The 19,031-nt window shown below is 43.8% G+C and overlaps 2 protein-coding genes across 5 annotated transcripts in view; both read right to left on the reverse strand.

The window, feature by feature from the left end:
- Window positions 1-160: 160 nt before the first annotated feature.
- Window positions 161-11,122, reverse strand: IAH1 (isoamyl acetate hydrolyzing esterase 1 (putative)). 2 transcript variants are annotated; one of them, XM_006259400.4, is made up of 6 exons: window positions 11,014-11,122; window positions 8,139-8,191; window positions 7,477-7,625; window positions 5,174-5,335; window positions 1,491-1,609; window positions 161-481 (listed from the first exon to the last, which is right to left on the reverse strand). In XM_006259400.4, the coding sequence occupies exons 1-6, from the start codon at window positions 11,086-11,088 to the stop codon at window positions 299-301; spliced, it is 741 nt and encodes a 246-aa protein (XP_006259462.1). In that variant the 5' UTR covers window positions 11,089-11,122; the 3' UTR covers window positions 161-298. The 2 variants fall into 2 exon arrangements, with proteins under 2 accessions (XP_006259462.1, XP_019348245.1); XM_019492700.2 differs by having other exon boundaries at window positions 8,139-8,221; window positions 11,014-11,118.
- A 4,824-nt stretch (window positions 11,123-15,946) lies between these two features.
- The window catches only part of CPSF3 (cleavage and polyadenylation specific factor 3), a 38,684-nt gene continuing 35,599 nt past the window's right edge, over window positions 15,947-19,031 (reverse strand). For 2 of the 3 annotated variants that reach the window (XM_006259399.4, XM_019492674.2), the window contains 2 exons: window positions 18,729-18,825; window positions 15,947-16,145 (listed from right to left, as the gene is read on the reverse strand). In XM_006259399.4, the coding sequence (XP_006259461.3) occupies window positions 16,044-16,145; window positions 18,729-18,825 (199 nt within the window). In that variant the 3' untranslated portion in view covers window positions 15,947-16,043. Of the gene's footprint in view, window positions 16,146-18,728; window positions 18,839-19,031 lie in introns of those variants that run through there. The other variant, XM_059729722.1, reaches the window with a different exon arrangement.

Below are 19,031 nucleotides of genomic sequence, written 5' to 3' on the forward strand. Positions count from 1 at the left end.
TTGCAGGAATAGTGAAGTTCCATTGCTACAGTGGGAAGGGTGTGAAATTTAGATTTAAAATCTGCTGTCCAGCAAAAGTTTCAGAAGTGTTTGACACTTGATTTAAATTTAGATAATTTATTGATTTGTCAGCTACTGAACATAATCTCAAACAGATGCATTGGAAGGTCTAAAAGTAACTTTATTTTTTCATAAACAATCTCTAGAAATCAGAAAACATTAAAACTATTCTCCTAACTATAAACCACAGAAAATAAGCCTGATGGACAAAAATCCATCTGTTTAAGAAATAGGTAATTCAATGAGCAGGAGTTCCTAGTAGGCTACCTTCAGGATTCAGGTGATCTACATCACGCCAGTAAGGAAACAGCAAAGGCAGTGCAGATATTTTATTTTCTATCCAGGACCAAAGCTGGGTTGCTAAAAAATTATTTCCCTCTGCTGATAAATGAAGCCCATCAGATAAATAGGAAGAGAAATCCTGTAAAGGGGATTAAAAACATTTACATTACTTTCATCCAGGAAGAGCACACACCAACTGCTGAAGCTTCCTTAGCCTGACAAAGGGTTTTTGAACCCAAAAGCTTGCTTAATAACTATTCTCCAACTATTTGGGTTGGTCTAATAAAAGATATCAGATTCACCCAAGGAACCTTGTCTGCCTATGTCCTTAAACCAACACGGCTATAACCTACACCCCTGTTAATGTTTTTCTAATTTAAATAGAAGGCCCTAACAGCTAATTTCATGGTACTTCAAATAAATGGGCCAGTAAATACAGGTTGATCTATTCTGCTTCTAAAATTATTCCAGGATCCCAAAGGACAAAACCTACAGTACATTTTTCCAAGTCAGAGGCAAAACATAAGAAAAGTATCAAAGATCTATAGCACTGGTTCAAGAAGAGGTCCTAGCCAGTAGTAGTATTGTCTACCTTTGCTTAAGATTTTTCACAAAGGTTCAAACTGGCTTCCAAATCTGAGCAGAGTAAGGGATCACATTTTCAAGCCACAGAAACCCCCCCAGCTCTTTTGCAGATTTGGTCATAAGTGTTTAGATTAAGAGTTGCTTAGGGGGGTCTGCACTTATGGAGAGTGGCCTCAATATGCTGGTGGTGTTCATCCAGCTGCACTGCAAAGGGCCAATCATGGAACTACTCGTACAAGCACAGTAAGGGGTGCAACTGCTGCCTGGTAATCTACTTCACAGAAGTACTTTACATGCAGTAAATCATTTACCTTTAGTGCAGCCGTGTATTGTCTGCTAACCAGGCTGAATATTCGGGGTGTATTTAGACACATCACCCTTGTTTGCTCCTAGCCCAGTATGAAGTTTTCTGATTTCAAATTTTTTCCCATAAAAGTGTAATCTATAATGGTTCCTTGCTTCATCTCTGCAGAAGTGGCTCAACTGCCTCCCCAAGCACTGTGCTACACACTGCTTTGCACAAGCCAGACAACATTTTTACAACATCTTTTTCTGTACCTTACCTTATTGCTTTGCATAAGTGTCCACAGATCAATTACATCAGTCCCACACTCCTTAGCTACTTGAACACATGTCTTGGCATATTCCCCAGTGGTGGAATTGAGACGGTTTAATTTGTCACCTGTTAGAAATCAAGAAAATATTACTGAAAACAATCAGACAGTTACACTATTTATCTTGCATGGGTTTTTTTACTGACTTTAAAGCATAAGAAGCAACCTCACAAACTAACACAAAGCTAAATACATTTTAATCTCTGAAGTCCTCATGTCAGCCTCATGTTTCATTTCAACGTGCTTTGATTTAGCAGGTGCAGTTGGTGAAATCAAGAGGCAATGGCAGACTTTTGTACAGCTCTGAAGTGCATCAAATTTACCTGATTTGCATAAAACTGCATGTGCACTTATGCCACTAGAGTGCAGGACAGAATTAAGAGAACAGGTTCACAAGTCTCTTACTTATTTCCCAGTAACACCAGACAGGTCATTCTGATCTCTTTTTTTAACCTTAATATTCCCTTCGTAAAATACTTTTGAGATCCTGAAATAAGACTGTATTTATGATTAAATGATCAGAGATCAACTACTCTCTCTCAGAATCCTCAGTTTTACAGAAACTCTGATGCTCAATATGCAAAGTATTAAAGTGAAAAACTTTTTAAAAAGGAGCTTGTACGTATCAAGTCACTAAACTGGGGCGGGCAATTATTTTTGGCAGAGGGCCACTTACTGCATTTTGGCAAGCCATCAAGGGCCGTGTGACAGGCAGCCCAGGGCAGATTAATATTAATTTTCTAAATTTTTTAGGGGCTCCATGGGCTGGATAGAATGGCCTGGCAGGCCGCATCTGGCCCCCAGGGTGCATTTTGCCTGCCCCTGCACTAAACCCTTCCAACTCTCTCTTTTTCAAATGATACACTCTCTCTCTCCATCCCCATCCTGCCATTGTTGTCCACCCCACTCTTCCTCATGAGCTTTCCTCCCTTCACAATATTCCACTCTTCAACCTCAGTGACTTTCTAATTGGTGATGACCCATCCAAACCCTAAGCTACCTGTATCCACACTGTTCAACCTGCTACCTTGGTTCAGCTTTCCAATAGGCCAAAACAGTCATGCACTTGACTTGGTAGGCATCAAAGGCAGATCTCTTGCTGAAATCCTCTTCTCTAACCATCACTTGGTCTCTTCAGGCTCTGTCATTTAGCTTTTCCAGGGCTTCTAGAGTTCATTAGTGTTGATAATTTCTTGTTTGCTCTTAGCCCTCTCCCCCAGTAAGGGCAGACAAAAGCATCAGCCTTAACTCTCTGGTTCCTCTCTGCCATTACAAAGTCTATGCTACTCTCTATAACATTCACTCCTGCTACAGAACTCCTCCAGAATAAATGTGACTACGGCCTCCACTATACAGCCATTTTCTTCTCTTTCAGGTCTGCCAACTTCCTAGAAAAATAACTATTTTTCTAAATTAACTGAATACCATACCCATTAACCCCAGCTGTCTTTCTCTACCTTTGACTCACTCCTCAGATCTTCTTCTACTTCTCTCTTTACACAGGATATGGTTGAGTCCATCTAAAATAATAATGACAAAATACAACCTCAGCAACCCTAACCTTGGCTTGTCTTCCCTTCCCCTCCTTCTCACTTGTTCCAGGGGCAGAAGTTTCTCTTCCATTTGCCCTAATGTCCCCATTGGATCCCATCCCCTGATCTCCCTCTCACCCACTCTGTTACTCTTTAAATCTCTGGCTCTTTCCCATCAAAATATATACTTTAGCCTCTCCCATCTTTAAAAAGCAACACAACACTTACATGCTTGACTCCTCTTGCCTTCAGCCACCACCCTTTTCCATCCCATCATGCTCAAACACTGTCTGGAGACCCACTCCCACCCCGTACACACTCCATGAAAACTACTCCTGCCAGAGATTCTGACTGCTTCCACAACAAAGCTCAGAGCTAGTACTTCAACTTCATTCTTCTTGATCAGCCTCCTTCAACAGAATCCTCTGTGCTTTGCTTTCTGTGATTCCACCTTCTGGTTTCTTTTCTGCCTCTCTAATTGCTTCTTCAGCATGTTCTTCCAATTTTTCTGTGGGATGGGATGACGGTCTTAGAGCTCTGCCTTTGGTCCTTTTCTTTTTGTCTGCTAAACCCTAAAACTTTAATAAATTTGCTTTTAAATCCTGTTTACTGATTGTTTCTATCATACCTGCAACCTAAGTTATTAAAGTTTAAAAGTGCACAAGGAATTTATGAAGACCCTGTATTTAAAAGCAAGACAAAAGCTGCACACCCACATGTCAGCAAAGCAGTGACCAGGAAAAATGGGTCAAACATAACCTACTTTTTAAAAAATGCAGATGGGCAAAGTGTTGCTATAATAATGGAATGAAAACTCTGCAAAGTATTAACTTTTTATCTGTTCAAAGGCGATATTTAAACCTAGGACACTCTCTCATCTGCAACAGAAGTATAGGAATTGCCCTACTGAACCAGACCAGACTAAAAGACCATGAAGTCCAGTACCTTTGCCCTTGTCCCTAGCAGTCAATGTACTAGTTATTTCAGTGAGCTATAAAATCGCACATCAACAGTTATTCAATAACATGCCTCTGGTGGAAGCATCTTCCTAACCCCAACGAGTCAATATCTTTTGTACAGTACAGGGTGTTATATTTCTCATTTACTGAGCTATCTTCATCTGTTCTATTTTTGCACACACCAAATGCAAGGCAGAACAGACCGCTAATGTATGGTCTATGACTACCACAGATGCATTTATCTAAATCTTATCTGCACAACTGCCTGCTGAAAAGCTAGGAATCTGCGTACAATGATAGAAAGCTTTATACAAAGAGTTATAAATTGAGGAGTCATACATTACTGTGTCAGGGCACAGTGGGGAGGGAATTATTCTATGGAACTATTGTCCTTAGAGAATAAAAAGAATCCATCAGCTTGCAATTTATATACATGGTTCTCTTCAAAACTTTCTAATTTTGTCTTAGCTAATTAAATAGCATTACCTCAGCACATGCAATATCCCCCTGGGTATTCACTGAAATCGAGGGAACACTGTAAATGCTGAGGTATTATTTAGTTATCTAAGGCAAACTCAGCAAGTCTTTTCAAAGTGCAAATACCGTGGCACTGCACAGGCTGTCCAAACAAATGTGAGCACAAGGAGGGCAGACCTTTAGATGGTGTAAACTGTCACAGTTGGAGTCAATGGAGCTGCGGCTAGTGACGCTGCTGAGAATCAGCTCTTGGAAAGACTCCCCAACAAGACACCAGCAGTGCTGTCATGTCTCCACTGTAACAGTTAGTTTAAAGATCATGATGAAAAGTCACAAGGATTTATGCTTTTTTGCTTTTTCTCAGATGTCACTTTCTTGGCATTGTCAGAATTTTACCCTCTGATGGTATTATTTTTCAAACATAAAATGTAGGGCGGGATATTCCTGCTTACCCTGATGACTACATTGTAACAGACAATTCTGTGACATACTGCACTACCATCAGTAGTCATTTTCTACTGGCTCAGAGAACAGACGTACCTGACGTACCAGACGTATCTGGCAGAGGTACAAAGCAAATCACGCATCTGCCTGTGGTCAGCAACTTGGACTGTTTCTCACACACTTTTTCCTTTTAATGCCCGAACCTGAGAATTCCTTTTACCTTTGGCAATACACTCCTTTTCCCAAGCTGGTTCATAAAGAGGAGGGGGTGTTATCAAAATAATTCTGTCTTCAGTAATGTCTACAGACTTCAGATATTGTACCAGGCTCTTTAAGTTCTCAGCATACTCTTCCAGGGGAACATGTTGCTTGGGATTCATATCTGTTGAGAGGGAAAATTTATCTTCTCATTTGCAGCTAAAGGTCTTATTTACACAGTATATGGATAGGAGCATTTTACCTATATTCAATACATAGTTCTATATAAACTGTGAAATATAAATTGTGATAGGAAAAACAATGTAAAGCAAAATCCAAAATATATCAGCCATTTGCTCAATACTTGCACTTGTTGCAGCTTAAAGGAATAAGATGGAAAATAACTTATTGCCAACTCTTCTGTTGTTTTTCCAGTCTTGTGACTTTTTATATTTTTTTAGGGCACTGGCATATGGACAAGTTACCACGAGGTAATGGAGGGTGGGGATTTCTACTCCCCATGCATGTACTCATACCTTAGTAAGTTAGGTATTTACAACAGGGAAAAAATACATACATGGGCACATACCATGAAAGAGTTGATGTCCTGTAAATCCCTACTCTTATTTATCTCAGTTACTTGCTCATATAACATGCCTGTAGAACACCAGGTATTGGCATTATACTGCATAATCATCTCAGCTTTTAAATCAAACTCCTCTGTGGCTGCAGAAAAAAGCTTAGAATTATGAAGTACATGCAACCAAAAGGCTCAAAAGCCAAAAGATACATAAATGACAACCCAGCATTTACTATTTCAAAAATCATGAGAATCTCAGGAGCTTGAAGGACCAGGCTCATGATTTATGAACGTCTGGGGCTGAAAATGCTAAAAACTAAAAGTAATTTCCTTCCCAATTAACAACAGTGCCAGACAAGGCTGGCTAACGCTCAAACACAAGCTTTCTAGTAACAGAAAATCAAATCATTACAAGGACTTAGCAGAAAAAAACATAGCCAGAAAAAAGAGTCAGGGTGATTTTCAGTAATAAAAGTAGAAAAAGATGCTTCAAAACATGACTAGAAAAGCACTTTAAGGACATCCTCAAGGCCAACTTGAAAAAAATGCACCACTGACATCAACTCGTGGGAGATTATCACCCAGGACCACCCCAAATGAAGGAAGTCTGCTGCAAGGAGTCTGCTGTATTTTGAAACCTTACGACAACAACACCTGACGGAAAAGCGGGAGAAGCAGAAACAGCATGTCATGGTTGAACCAAAAACCCAAGCCACCCACCCTCCAGAGTTGACGGAGTTGCAACAGAGTTTGTTGATCCTGGATAGGCCTCATTAGCCATCTTCAGATCCACAGATAACACAATCATGAAAGACAATGACCCTCAACTGCAAGAGATTACCAATGAGAAACATTTAAAATAAACCTTTAAGCAGTGCACAACACGGTCACTGCCACAGTTTAGACCTGATGTCAGTCGCTCCCTAAAGACGTTGTTATGGAACAGCAGATTTAATGTATCTAGATGCACCAAATTAAGGGGGTGCGATACCCAGGGTACGACAAGGGGGAAATGATGGATTCTGTCTGCATCTCTCATAATTTTCCAGCATTGTTTCACTGTTGAAAAAAACTCTCCAGAGCGTTGGCCCTTCATGTACTGCCTTTACAAAGACCATTAGAATGATTATACTTGTCAGTACACACATCTTTAAGTGCACATAAAGGCCACCAAACTGTCTTCACTAACCTTCAAACTCATTTCCATCAGCCAAAGACAATTTTCAAACACAGAGATAGCAGTTAGATGCTGAGTCAGTGGAAATCTATCACTTAAATATTGCCATTTGTGTCTTTCGAAATGTCTGAATGCTTTGGGTACAAGGAGAGGAACAAAAGGCAATGGTATAAGTATGCTTTCAATACTTAAAAATACAATAGTGTAAACTCATTAAAAAAAAATGTAAGAACACAATGATGCTTAGGACCAGGAGAAGATCTGTGTGTGTTCTACTGGGCACGTCTACACGAGTCACTACTGTGCGTTGGTTACGGCGCATTTATAATAAATAATATGCACAGTAACTGGAGTTACACTGGAGTTATGCACACTACCTGGAGTTATGCATAGTAGTGCCAGCGAATACCTTTTAAGTGACGCTACTGTGCAGTAGCCTAATAACACTGCACAACAGCATATTAGCACTGTTGGTGCTATGACGTGCTACTGCACAGTTAGCTTATCGTGTAGACAAAGCCCACTATGTCTGATAACTCAGAAAAAAAAGAAAAGAAAAGGGCCCTACCTTTTAAAGCGCTGTCATTAGCTCCAAAGAAGATGGTAACTGCAACTGTGTTTTCAGCATTAGAACTTTTGCTGATCAATCTTGGAAGAACTAGTTTAGCCCATCTGGTATTGTAGCCTGACAGCCCACGATTTAAAACATCACATTTTCTGAAATAAACACATGTATCAAGAAAAAATAATCCCCCCAGTAAAAAGCACAATTTAGACATTTTAAAACGTTTTGGCAAGATATCTGCTCTCTATTCTTATAAAAATCAACAAAATTTCACAAATGCTGTACAACTGCAAAATGATCATTTCCTATTTATATAGTATATGTATAAACTATATGTACTGCATTAAAGTTTACACACAAAAGTTTGAATTCTGAAATTGGATTCACATGAGCATAAGGATCTATACACAGAGCCTTGACTGCAGGGTCAGGGCATTGTTCTTTTAATTCTCTTCTATTTTTCACCCGAGCTCTCCAATATATTTCAACAAGGATTTTAGACAAACACATAGAGGCAAAATATTGAGACCTTCCATACTATTTTATAAATCCAAATATAAATAAGTTCTCATTTTTTCAAAATGAGAATGTTCTACTGCAGGAAACTGTTGGGCTCTTTCATCCCATAAGTTACATATAACAACACAAAACGTGATAAGTCTCACCTGACTAGTTTCTGAGCAAGCGATGCTCCCCATCCGTTTTCCTGAAAGGCAGCCTGAATGAAGTGGACACAATTAGATCCTAACTAAAACAAATAATGGTTCCTGTTCAGCATGGCACCTCACCTCTTTGCTCTATGTTTTATTTTCTCCACCCTCACTTAATGGACTTTTTTTCCTTTCCTTTGTGCCCCAGCACATTTTCAAGAGGAAGCCACTAGCATTTCCTTAGTTTACCGTTGACCTTATCCTAGCCTCATAATGGTCAAATAGACTTATTTTTCCACTCTCAGCACATACTTTTTGCTACCATATTACAAAACAGCATAGGATGGTGGTGTTCAAGCTTTTGGCCCTGTGGGCCAGGTGAGAGGCCTTGGGACAGTTTGCGAGCTAGATCAAGCCCCACACACTAGAATTGGACCCTGTGCTGCCTCTGACCAGTCACACCCAATCTTAGCTCATCCATCCATGATACTCCCACCTAGCCCTGCATCACAGGATCAGGGCCTGACTAGCCCTGGGCCACCCAATCTAGTAGGCAGGGCCGGGGCTCCCCACAGGTCTGGATATTTGGCAGCCAGGAGAGTTACCACCATTCCCCTGCCACCAAATTTTCAGACCTGTGAGGAGCCCCACATGCTGGATGAGACAATGCCGGTGGTTAGATTGAACCCGTGGACCAGGGGTTGAACACTGCTGGTATGAGGAGTGCACATTGCGAGAAGGACCCTGTGGTCCTCCCAGGGTCAAAGCAATAACTGATCTCAGTCTACCCAAGAACTGTGTAGTATTGAGCCCTAAATGATTACACGAATCAAGTACCTAGTAATGATGGGGTGATGCAAAGTATCATTTGATAATTTCTAAATGTGGTCCCTGTGCTTTCACTTCAGACCAGTCAATAAGTAGCTCTCAAAAGTTATGCAAGACAAGTTGTATAGGGGAGAGAACCATTAATTCAATTTTAAAAGCTACGGCTACCTAGCCTCTGCCCATCTTATTAATAACTTCTTAGATTATCAAAACCAAAAGAATTGTAGTTACTTTTCAGTATTTATGCTGTCTACGTTTGGTCATTCATTTCAGACTGTGCCACTGGAGCGTTCACTTCCATTTCCATTTAAAGTCTTTCTTTTCTGATTCTTGCATCCTAGCACAATGCCACTGTGTCCCAGTTTCAAACACTGCAGGGAAATGCTTACATTTAAAAAATAACAAACAAGCTGAACTTTAAAAAACAGAAGATATCTGTTTGGATTAGGTGGTAAAATTCTATCAATATCTTATTTTAAATGTTTTGGCCAACCTGACAACACAGGGCATCAGGACTCGAATACACAGATTTCTCTCTGGTCACAACTGAGTTCTTCCAGATGAGAGATGAGTTTTTGGAACTCCTCGAGAAAGGAGCTCTCACAAAGTCCATCCTGTTACAAAGCTCCCAAAAGGCTGACAGAGGATTAGGTACTAAATCTAGTTTTGGACACACCAGCATCATCCTGCATCAGGGCAGAAAGCAGCCCTATATCTCCTGCCACCTCACCAACATAGGGACCTGGGCTCCATGAAGCAGGGCTCACAACACGGCTGGGCGGAAGATGGTATTTTTGAAGGCTGCGCTAGAACTAACGGCACCAAGGACAAGGCAGTCAAAGGCCACATCTTCTGGAAACCTCCACCAGGGACCTCTTGAGCAGATACTGATAACATTTAACAGAGGTAGGACACTGCCTGGTGTGCTTCCCCTGCTTTACCTGTAGCAGGTTAGGGCGCTAGGTCTGTGTTGCATCAGGGTGGATGGTAGTCTGGTGTAGAGTTTAGATTATGCTGGTAGGGGATGGTTTGGATAAGGATGATCCTGCTGCAGGCAGAGGTTTGGATCAGATGTGGATTACAGCAGTGTTTCTCAACCCATGGGTCACACCCCAAAAGTGGGTTGCAAGCATAAATGAAAGGGTCATGAGCAAACTTTAAAAATGGATTGCTTTAAAGGAGAAAAACATGGGAAACTGCAGCTTTTCCCTCGCGGGCTGGCAGAGCTCCAGCCTGCAAGGGGCTGCTTGCCCCCTCCCTGCTGCCCCACACACTGTGGGGCTGGGACCTGGGGGCAGTGGGTTGAGAGTGAGGGGCACTGAGATGGGACTGGCCACTGATGTTTACAAATGGGTCCTGGTACAAAAAAGGCTCAGAATCACTGAACCTCAGAATTACAGAGGTTCTCAACCTTGTTTGTACCAGGACACATCTGTAAACATCGAGTGCCAGTCCCAACCCAGCCCCTCACTTCCAACCCACTGCCCCCCCGCTCCGTGTGCACGGCAGGGGGTGGGTGTGTGGGGCTGCAGGGAGCCCAAGCAGCCCCTTGCCTCCTGGAGCTCTGCCAGCCTGCAAGGGAAAAGCCATGGTTTTCCACATTTTTCTCCTTTAAAGGACAACCCATTTTTGAAGTTTGTTCACAACTCTTTCGTATATTCTTCCATCTCGCTTTTGGGACGCCAGCGGTCCCTTCCAGCCAGACCTCTCTACAACTCCACACCCGGGGATCCACGCAGGGAAGCCACGGCCGCCTCATCCCTGGGGGACCCTCTCCCGTAGTCACGGCCAGCTGGGGCTGGAAGCGACCTCGGGGGGTGTCTCGAGTCCAGCCGGTGTCCAAAACCTCGGAGGCCGCAGAGCCCGCCTCCCAGCACCCGCCACCCCCTGCACGTGCTGCTCCGGGTCCTGCCCGCGCTGAGCGCGGCGCGCTCCGTCCTTGGCAGCCGGCCTCGCGGCAAAGCCCGGGAAGGGCTCGTGCGGAGCCAGGCCTGCCCTGGGAAGCGGGGACGAGAGGGCGCCGCTCCCGGGGGGAGCCCACGCCGAGACGGCGGCTGGATACCTCGGTGATGGAGTCCCCGAACAGGAGGACGCGGGGCCATGACAGCAGCCGGCCACACGCGCCCACCTCCGCCATCCCCGCCGCGCCGCGCCTCCCCGGCGACGCGCGCCCGCCTGCCGCCCACGTACCGAGCCCCCCCAGCGCCTGCGCAGTGGCGGACACCCTGCCCCGCCCCGCCCCTCAGTCCAACCCAGCCCAACCAGCCCTGCTCCCGGGCCCGGAGTGGCGCATGCGCAGCGGGACCTCCCCGCGAGCCCTGCGCGGGTCCCGAGCAGGCGTCCGGCGCATGCGCAGAGTCCGCTCCGCCCCTGCCGGGGAGGAGGGGAGGGAAAACTTGGAAAACCAGCGGCTCCCCTCGCCCGCCGCGCAGACCGGCCTTGGCACCAACTTGAATTGCTGGAGGACGCAGACAGGAAAAGAAGCGGGAAAAGAAAGGGCCGGGGGCAAAGTTACAGCTTCAGGACCCCCTGAAAATGCCTCCCGTGGTGTGCAGCGCTGATGGCACGGCGCGCAGGCGCGTTAGTCCCGGCAGGGCCGCGTGCCCCGAGCGGTGGCGGCCGGGACCGACGCTCGGACGCGCCGTCGAGGGCGGGCCGCCGGCAGGAGTCCGTCTCCTCGTTGTCGCTGACGAGCGTGCCGCGTCAGGTCCCGCGGGCAGGCATCAGAAATCAGCCTAAGGGCCTGCTTCGAGGCAGCGGCTTGTTCGAGCCGCCGGCCCAGCCCTTTGGTGCCGGTTACGGTTCGCTCCTGATCCAGCGACCAAACAACGCTCACGCTGACAAACATGATTTAACAGCTCTGTTTCACCAGTACTGTAGGGCAAGGATAGGGAACGGAAGAGATTTTAACAGGTAGAGTCTGACTCAAAGGACGTTTTCTACCAGTTTACAACCATTTGAGTAAGTGTCCTCTGTTCAGTCAACACAGGCATTTGATCTGGGATCAGTTTACTCATGAGTTACTCTTGCGAGTAAGTGCTCCCGGGCAGGCGTCTACACATGCCGGTGAGTGGGAACAGATTTGCTATTCATGGCAGCAAACTGCTTCCGCTTCCTAGGCCCTGCTGCTACCAGGGGAGCTCTAGGCTTCCCATAGGTGCCGGCCCAGGGAGCACCAGGCCAGGAGACAGCTGTCAGGGACACTATACCCTGTCCCCAGGGGCTGCCTGCGTATGGGGGGGCAGGGTAGGAACAGGGAACTCCTGGCCATGGCTCCTGTCAGGGGCGAGACTTGGAAAGAGCTGCAGGAGGGGCAGGTCCCAGCCCCCTGCTCCACCCCACTGGCAGATTAGGGCAGGGGGCTGGGACCTACCTGACCCCTGAAGCTTTTTCCAAGCCCCAGACCTTGGGGAACAGGCTCTTCAGCCTCTGCCAGCAAGGAGCTCCCAAAGCCAGCTCCATGACCACAGGGCCCATGCTCAGACACCCTGATCTCCCAGCCCAAGCACTGCAATCCCAGGGCTGGCACTGGGAGATCCTTATCTCCTAGCACCAGCTCCATGATGGGATGGCACTGGGAGATCACAGAATCATAGAAAATGAGGGTTGGAAGGGACCTCAGGAGGTCAACTAGTCCAACCCCCTGCTCAAAGCAGGGACCATCTCCAACTAGATGATCCCAGCCAAAGCTTTGTCTACAGGTTTTGAAAACCTCCAAGGATGCAACTGCCACCACCACTCTGGGTAACCTGTTCAAGTGTTTTACTACCCTCCTAGTGAGGAAATTCTTCCTAATATCTAACCTAAACTTCCCTTGTTGCAACTTTAGACTGTTGCTCCTTGTTCTGTCATCTGCCACCACTGAGAACAGTCCAGCTCCATCCACTTTGTAACCCCCCCTTCAGGTAGTTGAAGGCTGCTATTAAATCCCTTCTCAGTCTCCCCTTCTCTAGACTAAATAAGCCCAGTTCCCTCAGCCTCTCCTCCGAAGTCACGTGCCCGAACCCCTTCACCATTTTTGTTGCCCTCTGCTAGACTCTAATTTGTCCATATTTCTGTAGGGGGGCACAAAACTGAACGCAGTACTCCAGATGTGGCCTCACCAGTGCTGAATAGAGGGAAATAATCACTTCACCTGCCCTGCTGGCAACACTCCTACCAATGCAGCCCAATATGCCACTAGCCTTCTTAGAAACAAGGGCACACTATTGGCTTATATTCAGCTTATTTTCCACTGTAACCCCCAGGTCCTTTTCTGCAGAGCTGCTGCCCACCCAGTCAGCCCCCAGCCTGTACTGGTGCATGGGATTGTTCCGTCTTAAGTGCAGGACTTCGCACTTGTTGAACCTCATGAGATTTCTTTTGGCCCAATCCTCCAATTTGTCTAGCTCCCACTGAATCCTAGCCCTACCCTCCAGCATATCTACTACTCCCCACACCTTAGTGTCATCTACAAACTTGCTGAGGGTGCACTCTATGCCAACTTCTGGGTTGTTAAAAAGACATTGAACAAAACTGACCCCTGGGGCACTTCACTTGATACTGGTTGCCAACTAGGCATTGAGCCGTTGATTACTACTCTGAGCCCAATGCTCTGGCCAGCTTTCTATCCACCTTACAGTCCATTCATCCAGCCTGTACTTCCTTAGCTTGCCTGTGAAAATGCTGTGGGAGACTGTATCAAAAGCCTTGCCAAAATCAAGGTACACCACCATCTATAGAGCCAGTCATGTCATCATAGAAGGCAGTCAGGTTTGTCAGGCATGACTTGCCCCTGGTGAATCCATGCTGACTATTCCTAATCATCTTTTTCTCCTCCAACTGCTTAGAAATGGATTCCTTGAGGATCTGCTCCATGATCTTTCCAGGGGCTGAGGTGAGGCTGACTGGTCCGTAGTTCCCTGGATCCTCCTTTTTCCCTTTCTTAAATATGGGCACTATGTTTGCCCTTTTCTAGTCATCCAGGACCTCTTCTGATCACCATAAATTTTCAAAGATGATGGCCAATGTCTCTGCAACCACATCAGACAATTCCCTCAACATCCTTGGGTGCATCTCATCAGGCCCCATGGACTTGTACACATCCAGCTTTTCTAAGTAGTCCCTAACCTCTTTTTTCACCACTGAGGGCTGCTCACCTCCTTCCCAAATTATGCTACGTGGTGCAGTCTGGGAGCTGACCTTGCCTGTGAAAGCTAAAGCAAAAAAGGCATTGAGCATTTCAGCCTTTTCTGCATCCCCTGTCACAAGGTTGCCTCCCCCATTCAGTAAGGGACCCACACTTTTCCTGATCTTCCCCATGTTAACAACATACTTGTAGAAACCCTTCTTGTTACCCTTCACATCCCTTGCTGGCTGCAACTCCAATTGTGCTTTGGTCTTCCTGACTTCATCCCTGCATGCCCAAGCAGTGCCCTTATATTCTTCCCTAGTTATTTGTCCAAGTTTTCACTTCTTATAAGGTTCCTTTTTGTGATTTAGTTTACTGAAGAGGTCCCCGCTAAGCCGAGCTGGTCTTTTGCCATACTTGCTAGTTTTCCTGCGCATCAGGATGGTTTGTTTCTGCTCTCAGTAAGGCTTCTTTAAAGTACAGCCAGCTTTTCTGAACTCCTCTCCCTCTCAGTCTGGCTTCCCAGGGGATCCTGCCCATTAGTACCCTGAGTTTGTTGAAGTGATCTCAAAGAGAGAAGTGTCTCCCAGTACCAGCCCTGCAACCAGCAGGAAGCTGGGGCTGGGAGCTCCCTGCTGCCAGAGCAAGGGAACATTGTTCCCGCCCAGGCTTCAGTGGTAGAGTCCACCTCGGCAGCAGGCAGCTCCCATGGGCAGGGAGCAATCTCTTGCCCCGTGGTGGACAGCTGACCAGGAGCAGATTTGCTCCCAGTCAGTCAACACATGTGCTACTGTGCTGTTACTAATCAAAAGTAAATTTGATACTTGCATTTGTAGGTAGCAAATTTACTCCCGATTAATGAGGTTTACTGCATAGTAAGACTGTAGACATGTACATGATGCACACACTTATTTTACAGTAAACTAAGCTACTGTGCAGTTAAGCATCTTGTGTAGATGTGCCCAGTGCTTTGGAAACAGGAACATTTTCAACCCCCCACCCCAGGACCTTTTTAACAAGATGTTAGAAAGTTATCACGAAATATGTGAGAAGCAAGGGTTTTTTTGGTAATATCTTTTATTGGACCAGCTGTGTAGTTGGGAAAGATGTTAGCCATGTTTTTGGGCACAAAAGGCCCTTCAGGTTTGAGAGCAGCTCTTTTCTGGGCACTTAACCAATGTGATTTACTGTATTTGAACTACAATAGTTAACTAGTATCAAATTTTCCCCATTATATATTTGTAATCTCATTAACCACTGCATAGCAGCATATTGGTACACCTGCATAAAATTACGTTGACTTTGTGATTTCGCACAGTCTTCCCACATGCAGCGAATTGCATAGATGAGGCCTATTTACTTTGGACTACTGTAATAATGGGTAATGATTGGGTAAAACTCTCTCAAAGTTAATTTTGTGCAGTGAATTGTATCTCTCATACAAGTCAACGTAACTTTCTACTGTGTAGTCTTCTAGGCTCCAATTTAACTTTGGAGCTTAACTTTAAGCCTATGTTCAAGTCCCATTGACTTCAAGTAGACTTCAGCATGCTCTCACAAGCTTTCCTAAATAGGTCTGAATGTATACATAAAAATATCCTTTTAAAGCATATTCACAAAGCAAAAACACAGATCGGTATACCCACTTAAATCTCCCCTCCCCCCAAATTTCAGATTGAATACTAAACAACAGGACACGTTTTTCCTGTTAACTTATGCATAAGTTCCAATCATAAATTCATACATGCATATTAAATAGTATATGCACGCTGAATACTTTTACATGTGATTTATATATTGTACATAAATTTATTTGCTGTAAAGTTGCTAATCCTGTATTTCTAACAAGAACTAAGCAGTTTTGTCAGGAAATAAGTACATAGGGTTAGCTAAAGACATGTTTTATTTATTCAAAATAATATTCAAAATAAGTATAAAAACAATCAGTCTTACGAGTCCCAGATATTTATCAGCCACTGAGTTCAGTGCACTGGGCTAAGCGCATCATAGAGTCTTTGTGCAGCCAACTCCACCATTTCCCGAAGGGCTTCATCATCTTCACATCCTGGCTCACATTCAACCGTCTGGACGAAAAGACAGGTTAGAATAAAACACTGCTCTTAATTTATCCATCTAAAAGTTGTAAGTAAAAAAAAAGAGTCAAAGTAGCAACAAGCACTGCCTACAGTAGCCGTGCAAATGGAAAGGAAAGTTAGAGAGATTTCAGCCTCACCAGTTTTTAAGCAGTCTGTCCACACATACCAGAGTTCAGCAAAAGATTTATGTTAGTTTTGCTGAGAAATATCAAAACTAGCCACTATTTTTGGAAACATTGAATAAAATAGCTAAAGGACTGTGAACTAAATTCAATTCAAAAGTTAAATACTAGCACACCACATCAAGTGACATTCGAAGGTATTTAATTTGTGACCCCCCCCGCAGCGTTATTTTTAGGCATAAACTTGGACTAGCATTGAAATGCGAACATCACTGCTTTTAAAAACTCAGTTGCAACCTACTCAGACAACTGCAGACAACTGTCCTGCAGACAACTGACAAGGTAAAGTGTTTATTTCAGAATAGAACCACTGCTTCTTACTAAAACAATTAAAATATTTTTTTAAGGCAAAACACAGTAGGTATCTGAAACATGGCAGTTTAATTGAACAGAGAAATCCACTGACTTTAGTAAGTCCTTGAGTCATACTACTATAGGACAAGTGGCAGCAGACATTTATAGCGCTAGAAAACTTTTTTTTAAGCTTAGAAGACATCATATTCTCCCTGATAATACTAACTTGTCTGTTTTCTAAGACAGATACTCTTCCTGGCCAAGAAGGAAATGAGTCAAAGTCAGAAGCAAGTTAAAGGTATATGGATGGCTATCCTGCAGCAATGAGACCCATAGATAAACCCATCAGCACAGTCACTGAGCTCCATCATACATACAAAGATGTGAAATGAAATGAGATGCACTGTGCCCATATCTGAATCCAACCCTATATATAATGTTTAACATTATTAAATAAAGCCTTATTTAAGTAGTCACATTTGGTAATTATCAATTTCTTTTTAGTTTAATTGATTCCGAAACTTTTGTTTCTAGCAAAAGAGAGGAACCGGGTAAAAGTTAGATCAGGGGAACAGAAATTAAGAGACACTGGCATGGCTTGGAAATAGTGAGGCAGAAGGCATGGTAGATTTGCACCTTACAGACTGACTGAATCAGAGATGTATGGCATGAGATTTGGCAAACCTGACCTTGTGAAACAGTGGCTCAAACTCTCCCATCAAGTTTTATCTACACCAGAAAGTGACAGACATGATTAACAAGTTTAATTAGTACAGTATTTTATTATGTAATATTAAATGCAACTGAAGGCCTAACATAGGCAGGGATAATTCTAAACACTAGTTCTGATTCACACAATCAATGTCTTTTTTCCAGTGCAGACAAAGCCAGATTATAACAGAAAAAAGTTGCCATCATACCTACAAAACCAAACCTTCCAAGTACAGATGCAGCTTGCACTGGTGAAGGAATGCTTTTTTTTTTGTACAACTCATATCTGGCCAGTGAGCAAACTAAACTATGCCAGTAAGAATGCATTCATGCTACTATAATCAAGTCTATGTAAGGGTTTTTGCCAAAAGAGAAATGTCAAACAAAATTATTCGAGTCATCAGGTGTACCAGTATAAGTAGTGTTCCACATTCTTGGTTTTTACTGATTTTCACTGATAAATTCCCCAATCTTTTTTTAAGTCATTTGGTTTTTACTGATTTACACCTGTTTTTCAGTTCAAATCCCTGCAGGCTGACAGGTGGTTAACCATTTGTTCCCAACACCACTTCCTTGTAGCATGTCCAGGTATATCATCTTCACAAAATAGCCTATCAACACATTCTAATCAATAGAACAAGAAGCAATGGTCTCAAGTTGCAGCAAGGGATGTTTAGGTTAGATATAAGGAAAAACTCACACTGGGAGGGTTAGTAAAGCACTGGAACAGGTTACCCAGATATGTGGAATCTCTATCCTTGGAGGTTTTTAAGACCTGGGTAGACAAAGCCTTGGCTAAGATGATCTAGTTGGGGCTGGTCCTACTTTGAGCAGGGGGTTGGACTAGATGACCTCCTGAGGTCCCTTCCAACCCTCATTTTCTATGATTCTATGAATTTTATTACTTAACCTAACTGGTAAAGTGACAAGATCTCTTTCTCTCCATGTGTATGTCTGACATTCAGGCTTTGTATTAAATTACTGAAGGATCAAGGCCATCAAACTTGCCAGACCAAAACAGAATGGGCTTTTGGGTTTTTTTTGCATACCACATGCCCCCAAACAAGACAGGTATCTTGTATTTTGTAGGTGGAATGAAGAACAAAAGATCTTCCCTTGAAAATACAAGCATGTATTTTGCAGGGAAAACAAACAGCTGCAGTGGAGGAGAAGAAGGGGTGCATATCTAACATACTCCTAAACATACTAAGGTATGTCCTAACATACTCAGGTAAATATGGAATTTTTCCTTTGGAAGTGGTACACAATATTTCAGAGAATACTACATAGAAGTCTCTGACCTCTACTTTCTTGTCTTTCCTTGCCTAGCTGCACCTAGCATGTAGTACAAACAACAACGATCAATAAGTTTAACTACACCTACCCGAGTTTCCAATGAAATATTTGCAGTCTTTCCATCTACAGCGACACTTAGAATGGAGCCTTCTTTTCCACTTACACAGTCCTCTCCAAACATGTCCCTAAAACAGAGGCCTATAATTATAAAAACATAGCCAAATGGCAAACTAGTTCTTTGAGTAATTATCTTTGGTTTTTAGATTAATTCCTCACCATAATGTGTGTCTGTTTTTAGTCACTGAATAAATCATTAAACTTTAGAATTTTCCTGCGAGGAATTACTACTGTATTTTCTTGCATATAATCCTCCCCTCCCCCAACCAACTGG

This window comes from Alligator mississippiensis, chromosome 1 (assembly GCF_030867095.1).
Source record: "Alligator mississippiensis isolate rAllMis1 chromosome 1, rAllMis1, whole genome shotgun sequence".
Taxonomy (NCBI): domain Eukaryota; kingdom Metazoa; phylum Chordata; order Crocodylia; family Alligatoridae; genus Alligator; species Alligator mississippiensis.

Coding starts and splice junctions, on each gene's coding strand:
- IAH1 (XM_019492700.2), bottom strand. CDS start 11,088: ATGGCGGAGGTGGGCGCGTGTGGCCGGCTGCTGTCATGGCCCCGCGTC. Junction 8,222..11,013: donor TCGGGGACTCCATCACCGAG/GTATCCAGCCGC, acceptor TATTTGTTTTAG/TTAGGATCTAATTGTGTCCA. Junction 1,610..5,173: donor AAAGGAGTGTATTGCCAAAG/GTAAAAGGAATT, acceptor GATTTCTAACAG/GTGACAAATTAAACCGTCTC.